At 32.3% G+C, this 19,052-nt stretch overlaps 1 protein-coding gene across 1 annotated transcript; it reads left to right on the forward strand.

Annotated features, from left to right (window-relative positions):
• Positions 1 to 248: 248 nt before the first annotated feature.
• Positions 249 to 1,885, forward strand: LOC139893539 (probable E3 ubiquitin-protein ligase RHC2A). The gene has a single exon (XM_071876710.1). The coding sequence runs from the start codon at positions 674 to 676 to the stop codon at positions 1,784 to 1,786; it is 1,113 nt and encodes a 370-aa protein (XP_071732811.1). The 5' UTR covers positions 249 to 673; the 3' UTR covers positions 1,787 to 1,885.
• The last annotated feature ends 17,167 nt before the right edge of the window (positions 1,886 to 19,052 follow it).

Raw genomic sequence — 19,052 nt, forward strand, 5'->3', positions numbered from 1 at the left:
GTTTAAAAGCAAAAACAATCATCTCTCAAAAATAGAAGAGAAAATTAACTTTCGTACAAACTTAAAGGTAGCAAAGTGTAACTTTAGTATACAAAATTCCACCAACGTAAAACTATGACTCATGCCTCTGATTTCGCACCACGTGTCACTTGATCACAAGCCTTGATGACTCCCCCCAATCCCTCCCCTTCAAATATTCCCCACTTTCCACCGATTCAATTCTACTCAAATTCCCATTTCATCTTCATGCTTAGGGTTCATCCCACCTAATTTAGGGGTTCTAAATTATATGTCAATTGTCCGTTGCATCTAATTTGGGGATTTCAGTTCATATGCCTAAAGTCAATCAATCATACCTAAAGTTTTGATCTTTCTTGAAAAAACATCAATCTTTTTGAGTTTCCTTAAAGAATGGGTCAATTTTGGATATTGGGTTTTCATTGTATACTATAACGCATACCTAAATATACGTCTCTTTGTAGAAACTGATAAAAAAAATTTGACTTTTTTTGGGAAAACCATGAATTTTGAAATTGTGTGAAGAAGTTATCCACTTTTAGGATTTGGGTTTAATTTTTATCTCATAAATTAATCCCAATTTTGGTCTTTTTAGTAAAAAGGTTGAAACTTTTTTTAGTTTTAATCAAAATTCTTATCTTATTTCATAATATACATGTTGTCAATGGCTGGTTCATCACCGTCATCATCGTATTGGTGTTACAGATGCAGTAGATACATCACAGTTCCATCCCACCAGCAAGGTTCATCTTTCTTTTGCCCAGATTGCAACGGTGGATTCATAGAGGAACTTGATAACCCGATTTCTGACTCTCGCCGGAGCAGTTCTCCGGCATCTGATATGTACCCGGCCGGCGGCGAAGAACAACAGAGTCCTAACCCGCCGGTGCTCCAACATGCTAGACGGAACGCCGGTAACCAGTCGGCGTTTAACCCCGTCATCATTCTCCGGGGACACAACAGCCTTGACTCGGTCAACGGTGGAGGGTTGGAGATGTATTATGATGACGGATCCGGGTCGGGTTTGAGACCTTTACCGTTAGGTATGTCGGATTTTTTATTGGGTTCGGGTTTTGATCGGCTATTGAATCAGTTAACTCAGATTGAAGTCAACGGATTAATGAGAGTTAATCAGAATCCGCCGGCGTCAAAAGCCGCCGTGGAAGCACTACCGGACATCGAAATTCAAGAAACAGATGTAGTGACTGAATCACATTGTGCTGTTTGTAAAGAAGCATTTGAATTGCAAGCACAAGTTAAACAAATGCCATGTCAGCATTTATATCATTCGGATTGTATACTTCCGTGGCTAAGTTTGCGTAACACGTGTCCGTTATGCCGGCACGAAATCCCGCCGGAAAATCAAGATTCCGGCAACGGTAGCGCGGCGGCGGGGTTAACGATATGGCGGCTGCCGGGTGGCGGTTTTGCGGTGGGAAGGAGGGGGAGGGAGAGAGATGTTCCGGTTTTGTTTACCGAAATGGATGGTGGATTAGGGAATAATAATGGTGGTCCGGTGAGGGGTTTATGGGGTGGTTTAAGACGGAATGAGGGTGGTATGAGTGGCGGTTTGCGACGGTTTTTGGGTGGTGTGTTTTCGTGTTTTGGCGTTGGTGGAGGGAGGAGGAGATTTTCGTCGAGTTCAAGTTCGAGTTCCGATGATGGTGTAAGTGATAGAAGTAGGTTTATTCCGGCCATCTTTAGTAGTTCTTCTCGACGGAATAGGGGATCGGAGTTTGATGTTAATAATAGGCCTCAAATGTGGTGATTATGGTTTGGGTCCAAATGTATTGGATTTTTATGTTGTATGTAAATGTAAATAACACAAATTAAAAATAAAATGGTAAATATGTTTAAACACAAGTATTTGTTAATGCGCTTTAGACTATAGAGTAATAATATTTTTACGAATTTTTTTTTAATGCAAAATAACTTCAATTATATCAAAACGAGCTCTAAATGATACAATCAAAATAGTAGCAGAATTGTATGCTGCATTTGTCGAAGTCTCAATATGGACGAGTATGCATGATTTTTTTAATTTTTCTAAAGATGAATGAGAAGTTAAAGGATATCATTCCTATTAGATGATGGAAGAACTTAAAAATGTGAACAGGTTCTTTCTTGAACTGTTTTGAGATCCATTGGAAACTTGGAGATTTCTGAAGAGTTTTAGAAACGTTTGCGCAAAAGGTCGGAAAAAAAACGGTTCGCACATTATAACATAAATCCCTCACCTATTGACTAGATTAATAAAAATAAGATCCGTCATATAAATGAGAATTGTTATAATTTAGGAGTTTATAACTACTTTTAGTGACTTGATTATTGACTATAGACTACTAATATTTAAAGAAGAAAGGAATATGAAATATTTATTGAAGTAATTCATTTGTATCCTTACAACCCAATTGCTTATTTATACTACTGGATGATTAGGTGAAACAGTAATAATAATATAAAATAATGTCATCCAATATTGACTTTAATATTACAACACTCTCCCTTGGATGACAATTTTATTAAGAGAGCAACTAGTATTGCCTCATTAAAAACCTTCCTAAAGAAAAACCCAGTGAGATAAAAACTTTAGCTAAGGGAAAAAGAGTGCAGTATAAGGTTGACTCTCCCCTCAAGTAGACATCGTTGAGTCGTCACATCTTTTGAACTTGACTCATGCCAATATTGTGAACGTGTGTTCTGAAAATAGCAGTTGACAGTGCTTTGGTATAAAGATCAGCAGAGTTGTTGATTGAACGTATCTCATTTCAATCTGGTTGGCCTTTATGAGATCTTGAGTATATGAGAAGAATCTGAGGTTTTCATCTGAAACTGTATCATCTAAATCTTTTATGTACAAGTTTAGCCCGTGTGATTTGTCTACAGTCTCCTTCATGGTTAGTTGAACGTTGTTTAAATTCCTATTTCATTTCAGTCTTTTTTTAAGCTTTACCTACATACCGTTCTTTCCCATCAAACTTATGACCGCTAAGACCGTCTATGGCTTTAGCATCTTGTTTGCATTTATGTTTTGTTCTTTCACTTTTGATACTCTTCGTTCATTTGTACTATGCAAGCTGCATTATCTTCATACATAATTGTTAGACTTTTATCGCGTTCTAGTCCACAAGAATCAGTAATGAGTTGTGTCATTGATCTCGACCAAAAACATTTCCGAGTAGCTTCATGTAATGCAATCACTTCGGCATGATTTGATGATGTTGCAACAAGTGTTTGTTTTTTAGAACGCCATGATATTGCAGTACCTCCATTTAGGAATACATATCCATTTTGAGATTTAGCTTTATGTAGATCAGATAAATAACCTGCATCTGCATAACCAACCAATTCTTATTTTGATTTGTTAGAATAAAATAATCCTAAATCAGTAGTTCCTCGAAGGTATCGAAATATGTGTTTGATCCCATTCCATTGTCTTTTGGTAAGAGCTGAGCTAAACCTTGCCAACAAATTAACTGCAAAAGAAATGTCAGGTCCTGTACAATTTGTAAGATACATAAGAGCTCCAATTGCACTAAGATATAGTACTTCTGGTCTCAGGATATTTTCATGATCTTCACATGGACGAAATGGATCAGCTTCAACATTGAGTGATCTAACAACCATAGGAGTACTTAATGGTTTTTCCTTGTCCATATTGAAACGTTTCAAAATCTTTTCAGTATATATTGTTTGATGTACAAGTAAACCATCAGGCATATGCTCAATTTTTAAACCAAGGCAATACTTGGTTTTTTCGAGATCTTTTTATTTTAATTTCTTTCTTTTAGTAGTTGAATGGTTTATGGATCTCTTTATTTGTCCTTATGTTGTTAAGATCATCAACATAAACAAATATGATCACATATCTGATTGTTGTTTTCTTAATGAAAACACATCGGCAAATAGGATTATTTGCATACCATTTGCTTATCAAGTAATCACTTAATCAGTTATACCACATACGACTCGATTGTTTCAAACCATATAAATATCTTTGTAATTTAACCGAATACATTTCATTGGGTTTTGCATTTGATGCTTCTAATACCTTAATCCTTCATGTATATTTATGTATATATCACTATCAAATGATTCATTTAAATAAGTAGTAATAACATCCATGAGATGCATTTCTAAATTTTTAGAAACTGCCAGGCTGATTAAGTAATTTCATCCATAACAGGAGATTAAGTTTCTTCATAATCAATTTCTGGTCTTTGGGAGAAATCTTGAGTTACAAATCTAGCTTTACCTTGTAACTTTATTTTTCTCATTTCTTTTTGGGATAAAAATTTATATGTATTCCATACGTTTCACATCTTTAGGTGTGAGAACGATATATCCGAAAACTTTTCTTTTATTGAGCGATTCAAATTCAGCTCGTATTTTTCTTTTCCAATTGAGTCCAATCATGTCTATTTTGACATGCAATGATAGATTTTGGTTCCTGATCATCATCTTTATTCATGATGTCATTGTAAGATTATATGAAAAATCAATATTTGTCACTTTGTTTCGGTTCCATAATATTGCATAATTTATTGCAATTTATGCATTTACATCGTCAATATCCTCTTCAGAAGGAATATTGATTTGTGGTTCTTCTTGAACACCTTTTTTTACCTCATTATCAGCTCAGCTGATTTTCCTTTTCGAGGATTTTTATTTTTGGAACTAATTTGTCTTCCACGTTTCAGACGTGACAAAAGACTCATGAGTGACATTATTGTCAGCTTTTGGAATTTCAATTCTTGCTAGAGCATTTACTGCTGATATATATATGATTTAGTCACTTTTTTTTGCATCTGTAAATGCATCGGTCAATTTATTCGCAAGTTCTTGCATATGCATTATATTTTTTTCTGAATTTTTTTGTTTCGCATTCTTTTGTGTGAGTATCAAGATACCTTAATTGATGTTCACATTATGAAACATCATTTTATTTTTATTTTTCATTTCTCCCCCTAATCTAGGAAACAATTTTTCATTAAAATGACAATCAGCAAAAACGTGTTGTAAAAACATCACCCGTCATGGATTCAATATATCTTATGATTGAAGATGTTTCATATCCAACATATATTTCAATCCTTCTTTGAGGAACCATTTGTTGTGGTGGTGCAATTAGAAATACACTGCACAACCAAATGTTCTAAGATGGAAAATATTTAGCTCTCGACCAAAATTAAGTTGGTAATGGAGAATATTTATGACTTGCACTTGTTTTAATGCGAATTAATGTCGCATCATGTAAATTTACATGTCCGCATATAAATATTGAGAGTTTTGTACTCATTATCAATTGTCTAGTTATTAGCTGCAAACGTTTATCTATTGATTCAGTTAAACCAATTTTGTGTATGCACATGAGCAACTGGATGTTCAACAACAATCCCTGTAGACATATAATAATCATTAAATGCTTGAGATGTTAACTCACCAGCATTATCAAGTCTCATCCTTTTAATGGTGTAATCAGAATAATGTGTTCTCAATTTAATAATTTGTGCAAGAAACTTTGTAAATGCTATATTACGGCTTGATAACACACAAACATGAGACCATCCGCTAGATGCGTCTATTAAAACCATGAAATATCAAAATGGTCCACATGATGGATGAATTGGTCCATATATATAACCTTGAATTCTTTCAAGAAACATTGATGATTCTTTCTCAATATTCTTTTCATTAATCACTTTATGTGCTTTTCATTAATCACCATATGTGCTTTTTCATTAATCACCATATGTGCTTTTTCATTAATCACCATATGTGCTTTTCATTAATCACCATATGCGCTTTTCATCATATATCCTTTTCACCATATGCGCTTTTAATCATATGCACTGCGCTCTTTCATCATATGCACTTTTCATCATATGCGCTTTTAATCATATGCGCTGCGTTTTTAATCATGTGCGCTTTTAATCATATGCGCTGCGCTTTTAATCATATGCACTTTTAATCATATGCGCTTTTAATCATATGCGCTGCGCTTTTAATCATATGCGCTGCGCTTTTCATCATATGCGCCTTTTATCATATGCGCTTTTAGTCATATGCGCTGCGCTTTTCATCATATGCGCTTTTCGGTGCTACATAGGTATTTCTCATTTCCGGTTATCATTGACTGATAATCATATCCATTATGATATATATCAGAGAAACTTAACAAATTTCTCTTTGATTTGGAAGAAAGCAAAGCATTGTTTATCAGAAAATTCGTACCATTTGGTAATATGAATTTTTGTCTTTTCCGTTCCTTATATCAAGTTTGCAAGACCTGATATAATATTTATAATTTCTTCATTTGATTTAAATCAATGAAATATTTCTTAAAATTTGATCATAGTGTGTATGTTACCACTATCTGCAATACATATGTCTTTACCATTTAATTGATGTTGTATTTCAGCAGGATTCATACTAAAACTTCAAATAAGATAAACAAATAATGAGTTATATTTCAGCAAGATTATCAAATTATATTACCTGCAAACAAGTTACAATCTGAAGTACATAAAAGATAACACTTAATAAACATATGCGTTATGGTCTAAAACCATTTATTTATGAGTGATACATAACAAGCTAGGCATCTTAGAAAATTCAAACCATTCAAGTCTCAAGGTAGCTCAGGGTTTATTTTGAAATGTCCCGTTCATATTGATTATAAACGTTCCATATTAATTGATTTCGCCGCGAGGTTTTGACCTCTATATGAGACGTTTTTCAAAGACTGCATTCATTTTTAAAACAACCATAACCTTTATTTTATCTATAAAGGTTTAAAAAGCATTATGTAGATTATCAAATAATAATAATCTAAAATATACCGTTTACACGCGACCATTACATAATGGTTTACAATAAGAATATATTACATCAAAAATAAGTTTCTTGAATGCAGTTTTTACATAATATCATACAAGCATGGACTCAAAATCTTGTCTTTATTTTAGTATGCAACAGCGGAAGCTCTTAATAATCACCTGAGAATAAACATGCTTAAAATGTCAACAAAAATGTTGGTGAGTTATAGGTTTAACCTATATATTATCAAATCATAATAATAGACCACAAGATTTCATATTTCAATATACATCCCATACATAGAGATAAAATTCATTCATATGGTGAACACCTGGTAACCGACATTAACAAGATGCATATAAGAATATCCCCTATAATTCCGGGAAATCCTTCGGACATGATATAAACGAATTCGAAGTACTAAAGTATCCGGTACTTTGGATGGGGTTCGTTAGGCCCAATAGATCTATCTTTAGGATTCGCATCAATTAGTAAATCAGTTTGCTAATTCTTTGTGATGACCCAGAAATTTTTGACCAAATTTAAACTTAATCTTTAACGTTTCCGACACGATAAACAAAGTCTATGAAGTTGAATCTCAAAATTTTGAATTATTCAATTACCCTTCAATTGTTCTCAACGATTCGCGAACAAATATATGTAAATAGGTACATATACTATAACTTGAAAACATAACAAAATGTTAAGTAAATGATACTGTGCATTAAACTTATTGGTTTGATTTTCTGATTGATATATTCAACTACGGAATTAAAAGATTATGCCAAACGATTGAATTAAAAGATATTTAATGAGTCCCTTAAGGATTATGATATTATTACGGGTCTCTGTTGTGAGGTCCACGTTGATTTGGGAAATCATTCATTCTTAACGATATTCGGAATAAATGGTAAAGTGTTTATTTAAATAACGTAATTTGGACACATACAATAATAAGGAATATTAACTGTTGGAATTAGATATATGAATAACTTGCGATATGTATTTTAAAATGTGTTTATTAATATTGAAAATATATATTTAACAATACGATAAAATATAATATTAACTTGGTCATAAAAACGAATTGTTATTATATATATATTAACAAATAGCGAGACGATGATTTATAGAAGTAAATGACCAAAATACTCGAAAGTTTAAGATATACTTTGAGTGGTATAGTTTAGGGATAATTTAAGGCTATATTTTGACAAAGGTACGTGACACGAAACGTAAAATGCAAGTTTTCTCAGCGTACGAAAGGACATTTGAAAAACCGGGACCGGGACATAAGTTGAGTGATGATGTATGACTTATCAGAACAAAAATTACAAGTCAACTATGCATGTGAATTTAATATAATATATAATTAATTATATAAATTATATAAATTATATATATAATATAAAATTATGTCGACAAACAAGAAGTTAAAAATTTGTGAGCTGTCCCAGGGTGCCATGCGATCGCATGGCCTTAAAGCACAAATCCCATGTGATCGCATGGGGTACTTTTTCAAAAAAGGTTCTATAAAAAGCTCGAATTCTGGCTCAGTTACATATCATTCATCTATCCATCTGTATTACTATATTACTCTGTAATTATTATTAATTATTTTATTATTTATATTATTATTAATAAAGATTATTATAATTATTATTATTATTATTATTATTATTATTATTAATATTATTAGGATTAATATTATTATTATTAATCTTATTATTATTATTAGAATATACATAAAATATTACGACGAAGCCATGAGCGGGTCACTTTTGAAATGGGTTTTCGAGCGGGATAAAGCTAAGGAAATTATGGGTTATAGCTATGGAGGTTATGGGTAATATTCATGGGTATTGTTTGCAAGTCAAACCTAGTGTTTATCATCTCCATTACGTCTACGTACTTTTCTGAAATATTGAATCACAATATTGATACGTAAGCACTTATATTTTATCTTTTATAAATTAATAGAATATACATGTCTAGTGCTCGAGTATATATATTTATACATGTTTGTATGCTAAATTTCGTCGTTAAACAGTTTATAATGAATCACTAATTAAATACATATATTACTGGTAAAAGGTATATGATATACATGTTTTTGGAAAGCTGGCAAAAAATCAATAACTTTTCACTTAGATATTGAATAGTTTCGACGAACGGATTAAAAGATATGATCAACTGAATTATGATTGACGTTAATTGAAATTGCTTTTGAATCTGCAATTAAGATTTAAACAACTTGTTTACGAGACTGATAAAGTGAACTTTTAAATATTACCGACCGAGTAAATGAATCCTTATATAAGGCACGTCTCGTTTTGTTGAACTATTGTCAAAATTGACTTTTTGAAACGACTTTGGATAACTATTATATGTCGATCTCGAGCATTAGGATTGTGATACACTATTACCTGACCTATCTTAATAGACATTTAATGACCAACATATGTTCTCTAGGTTGAGATCTACGTTTAATTGGTAATCCGAGTTTCGGTCACATTTTGGTGAACAACTATATATGCTGCTAAGGTGAGTTTCATTTGCTCCCTTTTTAATTGCTTTTGCAATATATATTTTTGGGCTGAGAATACATGCAATTTATTTTAAACGCAATGGATACAAGTACATACTTAATTCTACACTGAGTTTGAACCAAAAATCCCTTAGCTTTGGTAACTAGTAGCTACCAGTACATAGGATATGGACTGGTGGGCACGAATAACAGTATATGGATCCATAGGGCTTGACATCCCCGTCCGATCTAGAGCGCTAGCCTTTTAACGGACGTGTGTTATTTGAGTTTAGGACACGTTGGTTTGCGTGTATTAAAACGAATGGGGTATTTATCATTATAACGTTAAAATTTAGTTACCAGGGTGCTCTGTTACGTAGAATCTATTGACAAACTTTTGATAAACGTTTCTGGATGAAACAACTGAAATCTTGTGATCCACTTTTATATACAGATTATGCGAAACACTAAAACTATGAACTCACCAACCTTTGTGTTGACACTTGTTAGCATGTTTATTCTCAGGTTTCCTAGAAGTCTTCCACTATTTGCTTATATTTTAGACAAGCTATGTGCATGGAGTCGTACATGGCATATTTTTCAAGGAAACGTTGCATTCACCAAATTATCACCATGTATCTTATTTTGACTGCATTGTCAACGAAAGTACTATTGTAAACTATTATTTACGGTGATTGTCTATATGTAGAAATCATCATATGTCGAAAACCTTTGATTTAAATATTCATTTATGGTGTGCCTTTTCAAAAGAATGCAATATTTACAAAACGTATCATATAGAGGTCAAATACCTCGTAATGAAATCGATGAATGGCGTGTTCGTCCATATGGATTTGGAGCGATCGTCACAGTTGGTATCAGAGCGTTGGTCCTAGCGAACCAGGTCTTGCATGAGTGTGTCTAACTGATAGTTGTTAAGATGCATTAGTAAGTCTGGACTTCGACCGTGTCTGCATGTTAAAAGTTTTGCTTATCATTTCTTGTCGAAAATTACATGCTTATCATTCTTAAGTCTAGACACGTTTTCCTGCATTTATTGCATAAATAGTGTATAGACAAAAATTCATATCTTAGCATATCTGGTACTGTAAACTTTTCCTGACATCTTCCGAAAATTTCTCCGTGATTTATGGAATTTTGGTATTATATATACATATATAAATTATGTATTGAAGAATACCAAACTAAATTCTATAATCTAATTCATATCAAAAATCATCTCCCTAATTATACAAGATGGATCCCGTATCTAGTTCAAATTCCTTAAACTCTGACAGCTATTCCGATATGAATATTCACCTGAATTCCGAAGACAGTGTAACCGGAATGGATCAACCAATTAGCCATCACCTATTCTGGATGAATTGGGGATGGGTTCGTAGTCTACTTAATCATTGGAGACAAGAAAAAGGTGATCCCTTCCATCCACCACATTGCCCTCTTGGCAAAGAACCTGAAGCACTTACCGGCGAACCTGTTCGAGACACCATTTTCTCTCTCATTTCCAGAGTATCTCGTCACGATAATATATTATCTCAAATTCTGGATCTTATTCATCCGCTCTTCCGAACGGCCAATCATCCCGGTGTAGTAGAAGAAGTCAACGAGCTTCGCGCTCGGGTAGTGGCTTTAGAGAATATGGTGCAAAGGTTACAAGCACCAGCAGCATCACCGGCATCAACAGTACCACCGACAACAACACCAACAGTACCACTACCACCACCAACAACATCCGCATCGCAAACCTCAACTTCACAATCTGTCCCACGAGCATCAACTTCATACGCATCGTAGTTACCAAGAAATACCATCAACAATAATCGATGAAGCATTAACTCATTTTTCCCTGAAGAAATTTTATGTATATTTAATATATATGAATTTTTAAATCAAAATAAATCTTTTCGTACTAAGCTATTACGTGTGAATCTTAACTGGTAGGCACTACTCGGTTAGTTCGTATTACTAATATGCAATGATGTACATCCTTCCTTAACAACTTAACCATTGTTAACTACAATATCTGTTTCAACCCAATGAATTCCATTTCATAATAAACCAAGTGTATTAATCAATTACATAATTGATTTTACATTTTCAATTTCGATATACTCGAAACTTTCCAGAAAACATCATCTGTGCCTTGTAAGGTTCACAAAAATTCCACGAGCATCAACATCCTTCACCGAGGAATAAGAATAAATAATGAAGTATCGATTACATTAGCGAAATACTTCGCAAAGATTATGTAATCTTTAATGTTTTAGAGATTAATCATTTCTAAGTCAAGCCGAAAATTAAATGAGCTTAATATGATATTAACTCATTAAGTCTGTGTTACATCTGAAGAAAATATACATAAATATATTTTCATAAAGACGGTAATAAAAATTCTTTTGTACAAAGTATTAATTGTGAAATCTTTAACGGGTAGGTAATACCCGGGAAATATATAAGTTCGCAATTAATATGTTACACTGTACATTCTTCAACTTTGATTCAAAAATTATTAACAATGCTCACAACGATATACAATCGTTTTCATACAAATTCAATTACATATTCTGATATTGACGGATCAGAATCCAAGTCATAACTCTGAATCGGTGACATCATTCTTAGATCTCTACATCTTTCAAAGCTATGCTTTGACTTTAAATCTGTGCAAGATCCATTAGCATTGTTTTTACCAAAAATAACCTTGCAATTTCTTTTCAAAAGTATCCAGTATTATCAACCATTCAACCAGTCAACGACAACCTTTCAGACTTGTAACTTTGGCATATACGTTTTTGTTACTGGGGAACCTTTCATGTTCCACCACATTAACATTAAATGTACCAGCAAATTCATTAATCTGTGACTTAAAGTCTCTCCGAAAAACCATTATAATTGTTCATTGAAACCCTATCATGTACTCATCCACATCTTGTAACGGTAATTGCCATACCAACTACCGGGAATTAGCAATCAGTATTTCGAATTTCGCAGAAATTATACGCCAACAGTTATATATATACATATAATGTCTATCTTCTAGACTTACATACTCCAAATGTGAAGTTTCTGAAAAACATCCCAAACTACGAAACTAGTTCTCCGAAATTGGAAAAATGTTGATGAAGCAGCAAAAACTGTAAACGACCTTAACAGTCAAAAGTTTGATGATAAAGAGTAGTGTGTTGGAAAAGCACAGAAAAAGAGAAAGTTTGGTACTAAAAAACGGATTGAGCAAAGTATGAAGGAGGCTGTGGACAAATCACAAAGAATAAACCTGCCTTCAAAGAATCCAAATGATTCAGTATCTACTGAAGCCATTTACTAATACCTTGCTTCCGAATCTAAACCCTTGCGAACAATATTCTTTATCATCCTTTGATATTAGAAATTCTAAGATATCATCGTATCTTTCATTATAAATATCCTCTATATTTCTGGAGATAATTTCATAATCATTCTTATCGGAAGTCAATTTTCTCCTTGCGATATCTGTGTAACATCATAAAAGAAACTATTTTAGTTTCTAAATTCTGAAACCTTCGAGTTGAAAATATGAATATTTTTGAAGTGGTGTTGGGAGCTGAAGCATGAGTTAGTATAATATAATGACACTTGATCAACGTGATTATATTACAGTAAGTCATGCTGAGTTTCTAATGGAACTTGATAAAGGTTCACAGATCACACCCTCATCATGAACCATGTTACATTACTCTTTCATTCTATTTAACCTCTAAACATATCAAGAAAATATTTTTCTTGATGATTCGGTCTTTTTCGAGGTATTCTGGTAATTTGACAAGTCAGATTATGCCATTACGGTTTCTTTCTTAGAACATTAATTATGTTTATTTTGAAATTCATACCTACGAATTCTGGACCATTATTCGCTTGACTTAAGGTCGGGAATAGGATATGAAAGCATGAAGCTCCGAAATATAATGGAAAATATAAAGCCCGATAACAACCCCGAAAATTTCAAACCGTGTATATCGATGCGTATAGCAATATAAAGACACGGGAGAATGAAAAACACTATAACCCCAAGGTAATAGTAGAAGAAAATAACTTCCTCTGGTGGCAGATGAAAAAGAAGAATGAAGGATACGATAGCCAAGAAAATATCAAGAATCAGAACTGGATTAAGCATTTTCACAATCTATTAGGAAGTATGAAATAAGGAAGAAGCTTATAGGAGTGGTGAAAATAAATGAAATGGAAGAGGTCAATTTATAGTGAAATATCAGACATAGCAATTGAGACAGATTACGCATTTAATTAAAGAAGATCTTAATCTCCTTAATTCCCGAAGAATCAAATCTTATTTAGAATATGAAGATTTTCTATTCCTTAAATTCCGGAAAATCAATCGTTACTACGCCAAAAATTAAGACGAATCTCTATTCCTTCATTTCACTCTCTTACAATAATTTCTCTCATACGCTTCGAGTAATTGGATTGTTTTATCCATATTATTCAACAGTGATAAAATTCTATTTATCAACTCATATTCGTCATGAAAACATTTTTATTGTTAGCCATGACGACCTCACTCAAATTTCGGGACGAAATTTCTCTAACGGGGAGGTACTGTGATGACCCAGAAATTTCTGACCAAATTTAAACTTAATCTTTAACGTTTCTGACACGATAAGCAAAGTCTGTGAAGTTGAATCTCAAAATTTTAAATTATTCAATTACCCTTCGATTGTTCTCAATGATTCGCGAACAAATATATGTAAATAGGTACATATACTATAACTTGAAAACATAACAAAATGTTAAGTAAATGATACTGTACATTAAACTTATTGGTTTGATTATCTGATTGATATATTCAACTACAGAATGAAAAGATTATGCCAAACAATTGAATTAAAAGATATTTAATGAGTCCCTTAAGGATTATGATATTATTACGGGTCTCTGTTGTGAGGTCCACGTTGATTTGGGAAATCATTCATTCTTAACGGTATTCGGAATAAATGGTAAAGTGTTTGTTTAAATAACGTAATTTGGACACATACAATAATAAGGAATATTAACTGTTGAAATTAGATATATGAATAACTTGCGATATGTATTTTAAAACGTGTTTATTAATATTGAAAATATATATTTAACAATACGATAAAATATAATATTAACTTGGTCATAAAAACGAATTGTTATTATATATATATTAACAAATAGCGAGACGATGATTTATAGAAGTAAATGACCAAAATACTCGAAAGTTTAAGATATACTTTGAGTGGTATAGTTTAGGGATAATTTAAGGCTATATTTTGACAAAGGTACGTGACACGAAACATAAAATGCAAGTTTTCTCAGCGTACGAAAGGACATTTGAAAAACCGGGACCGGGACATAAGTCGAGTGATGACGTATGACTTATCAGAACAAAAATTACAAGTCAACTATGCATGTGAATTTAATATAATATATAATTAATTATATAAATTAAATATATTATATATAGTATAAAATTATGTCGACAAACAAGAAGTTAAAAATTTGTGAGCTGTCCCAGGGTTCTATGCGATCGCATGGCCTTGAAGCACAAATCCCATGCGATCGCATGGGGTACTTTTTCAGAAAAGGTTCTATAAAAAGCTCGAATTCTGGCTCAGTTACATATCATTCATCTATCCATCTGTATTACTATATTACTCCGTAATTATTATTAATTATTTTATTATTTATATTATTATTAATAAAGATTATTATTATTATTATTATTATTATTAGGATTAATATTATTATTATTAATCTTATTATTATTATTCGAATATACATAAAATATTACGACGAAGCCATGAGCGGGTCACTTTTGAAATGGGTTTTCGAGCGGGATAAAGCTAAGGAAATTATGGGTTATATCTATGGAGGTTATGGGTAATATTCATGGGTATTGTTTGCAAGTCAAACCTAGTGTTTATCATCTCCGTTATGTCTACGTACTTTTCTGAAATATTGAATCACAATATTGATACGTAAGCATTTATATTTTATCTTTTATAAATTAATAGTGTATACATGTCTAGTGCTCGAGTATATATATTTATACATGTTTGTATGCTAAATTTTGTCGTTAAACAGTTTATAATGAATCACTAATTAAATACATATATTACTGGTAAAAGGTATACGATATACATGTTTTTGGAAAGCTGGCGAAAAATCAATAACTTTTCCTTTAGATATCGAATAGTTTCGATGAACGGATTAAAAGATATGATCAACTGAATTATGATTGACGTTAATTGAAATTGCTTTTGAATCTGCAATTAAGATTTAAACAACTTGTTTACGAGACTGATAAAGTGAACTTTTAAATATTACCAACCGAGTAAATGAATCCTTATATAAGGCACGTCTCGTTTTGTTGAACTATTGTCAAAATTGACTTTTTGAAACGACTTTGGATAACTATTATATGTCGATCTCGAGCATTAGGATTGTGATACACTATGACCTAACCTAGCTTAATAGACATTTATTGACCAACATATGTTCTCTAGGTTGAGATCTACGATTAATTGGTAATCCGAGTTTCGGTCACATTTTGGTGAACAACTATATATGCTGCTAAGGTGAGTTTCATTTGCTCCCTTTTTAATTGCTTTTGCAATATATATTTTTGGGCTGAGAATACATGCAATTTATTTTAAACGCAATGGATACAAGTACATACTTAATTCTACACTGAGTTTGAACCGAAAATCCCTTAGCTTTGGTAACTAGTAGCTACCAGTACATAAGATATGGACTGGTGGGCGCGAATAACAGTATATGGATCCATAGGACTTGACATCCCCGTCCGAACTAGAGCGCTAGCCTTTTAACGGACGTGTGTTATTTGAGTTTAGGACATGTTGGTTTGCGTATATTAAAACGAATGGGGTATTTATCATTATAACATTAAAGTTTAGTTACCAGGGTGCTCTGTTACGTAGAATCTATTGACAAACTTTTGATAAACGTTTCTGAATGAAACAACTGAAATCTTGTGATCCACTTTTATATACAGATTATGCGAAACACTAAAACTATGAACTCACCAACCTTTGTGTTGACACTTGTTAGCATGTTTATTCTCAGGTTTCCTAGAAGTCTTTCGTTGTTTGCTTATATGTTAGACAAGCTATGTGCATGGAGTCGTACATGGCATATTTTTCAAGGAAACGTTGCATTCACCAAATCATCACCATGTATCTTATTTTGACTGCATTGTCAACGGAAGTACTATTGTAAACTATTATTTACGGTGATTGTCTATACGTAGAAATCATCAGATGTCGAAAACCTTTGATTTAAATATTCATTTATGGTGTGCCTTTTTAAAAGAATGCAATATTTACAAAACGTATCATACAGAGGTCAAATACCTAGCAATGAAATCGATGAATGGCGTGTTCATCCATATGGATTTGGAGCGATCGTCACATTCTTAGGTTACCAAGAAAAAGTGGCATATTCGGCTTCGATCATTCACCCATATAATGTAGTTTCATTTAATTGTGTCTATTTCGTAAAATATTTATAAAACTGCTTGTATTCTCATCCCAAAATATTAGTTTTTAAAAGTGGGACTATAACTCACTTTCACAGATTTTTACTTCGTCGGGAAGTAAGACTTGGCCACTGGTAGATTCACGAACCTATAACAAATATGTACATATATATCGAAGTATATTCAAAATATATTTACAACATTTTTAATACGTTTTAATATTTTAAGTTTATTAAGTCAGCTGTTCTCGTTAGCAACCTACAACTAGTTGTCCATAATTAGATGTACAGAAATAAATCGATATATATTATCTTGAATCAATCCACGACCCAGTGTATACACATCTCAGGCTAGATCACAACTCAAAGTATATATATTTTTGGAATCAACCTCAACCTTGTATAGCTAACTCCAACATTACTGCATATAGAGTGTCTATGGTTGTTCCAAATAATATATACACATGGGTCGATATGATATGTCAAAACATTTGCATACGTGTCTATGGTATCTCAAGATTACATATTATATTAGAATACATGTATAATACAATATAAGTTAGCTAGGATATGATTTGTATAGAATTGTTACAATATTTCCCGTAGCTACAACAATCAAAAAAATATCCAATCTTGTTTTACCAATAACATCTTCGTTTTAAATCCGTTTTGAGTGAATAAAATTGCTATAGTTTCATATTGAACTCTATTTTATGAATCTAAATAGAAAAAGTATAGGTTTATAGTAAGTTACAAGTCGTTTTTGTAAGAGGTAGTCATTTCAGTCGAAAGAACGACGTCTTGATGACCATTTTGAAAAACATACTTCCACTTTGAGTTTAACCATGATTTTTGGATATAGTTTCATGTTCATAAGAAAAATAATTTTCCCAGAAGAACAACTTTTAAATCAAAGTTTATCATAGTTTTTAATTATCAAACCCAAAACAGCCCGCAGTGTTACTACGACAGCGTATGTCCGGTTTTACGGTATTTTTCGTGTTTTCAGGTTTTAAATCATTAAGTTAGCATATCATATAGATATAGGATATGTGTTTAGTTGATTTTAAAAGTCAAGTTAGAAGGATTAACTTTTGTTTGCGAACAAGTTTAGAATTAACTAAACTATGTTCTAGTGATTTCAAGTTTAAACCTTCGAATAAGATAGCTTTATATGTATGAATCGAATGATGTTATGAACATCATTACTACCTCAAGTTTTGTGGATAAACCTACTGGAAAAAAGACAAATGGATCTAGCTTCAAAGGATCCTTGGATGGCTTGAAAGTTCTTGAAGCAGAATCATGACACGAAAACAAGTTCAAGTAAGATCATCACTCGAAATAAGATTGTTATAGTTATAGAAATTGAATCAAAGTTTGAATATGAGTATTACCTTATATTAGAAAGATATCTTACTGTAAATAAGAAAGATTTCTTGAGGTTGGATGATCACTTTACAAAATTGGAAGTAAGCTTGCAAACTTGGAAGTATTCTTGATTTTATGAATCTAGAACTTATAGAATTTATGAAGAACACTTAGAACTTGAAGATAGAACTTGAGAGAGATCAATTAGATGAAGAAAATTGAAGAATGAAAGTGTTTGTAGGTGTTTTTGATCGTTGGTATATGGATTAGATATAAAGGATGTGTAATTTTGCTTACATGTAAATAAGTCATGAATGATTACTAATATTTTTGTAATTTTATGAGATATTTCATGCTAGTTGCCAAATTATGGTTCCCACATGTGTTAGGTGACTCACATGGGCTGCTAAGAGCTGATCATTGAAGTGTATATACCAATAGTACATACATCTAAAAGCTGTGTATTGTACGAGTACGAATACGGGTGTATACGAGTAGAATTGTTGATGAAACTGAACGAGGATGTAATTGTAAGCATTTTTGTTAAGTAGAAGTATTTTGATAAGTGTCTTGAAGTCTTTCAAAAGTGTATGAATATATATTAAAATACTACATGTATATACATTTTAACTGAGTCGTTAAGTCATCGTTAGTCGTTACATGTAAATGTTGTTTTGAAACCTTTAGGTTAACGATCTTGTTAAATGTTGTTAACCCATTGTTTATTATATCTAAAGAGATGTTAAATTATTACATTATCATGATATTATGATATATTAAT

This window comes from Rutidosis leptorrhynchoides, chromosome 2 (genome assembly GCF_046630445.1).
Source record: "Rutidosis leptorrhynchoides isolate AG116_Rl617_1_P2 chromosome 2, CSIRO_AGI_Rlap_v1, whole genome shotgun sequence".
In the NCBI taxonomy this organism is placed as follows: domain Eukaryota; kingdom Viridiplantae; phylum Streptophyta; class Magnoliopsida; order Asterales; family Asteraceae; genus Rutidosis; species Rutidosis leptorrhynchoides.

Bases quoted from the DNA above. Each gene is read 5' to 3' on its own strand.
- LOC139893539 (XM_071876710.1), top strand. From the start codon at position 674: ATGTTGTCAATGGCTGGTTCATCACCGTCATCATCGTATTGGTGTTAC.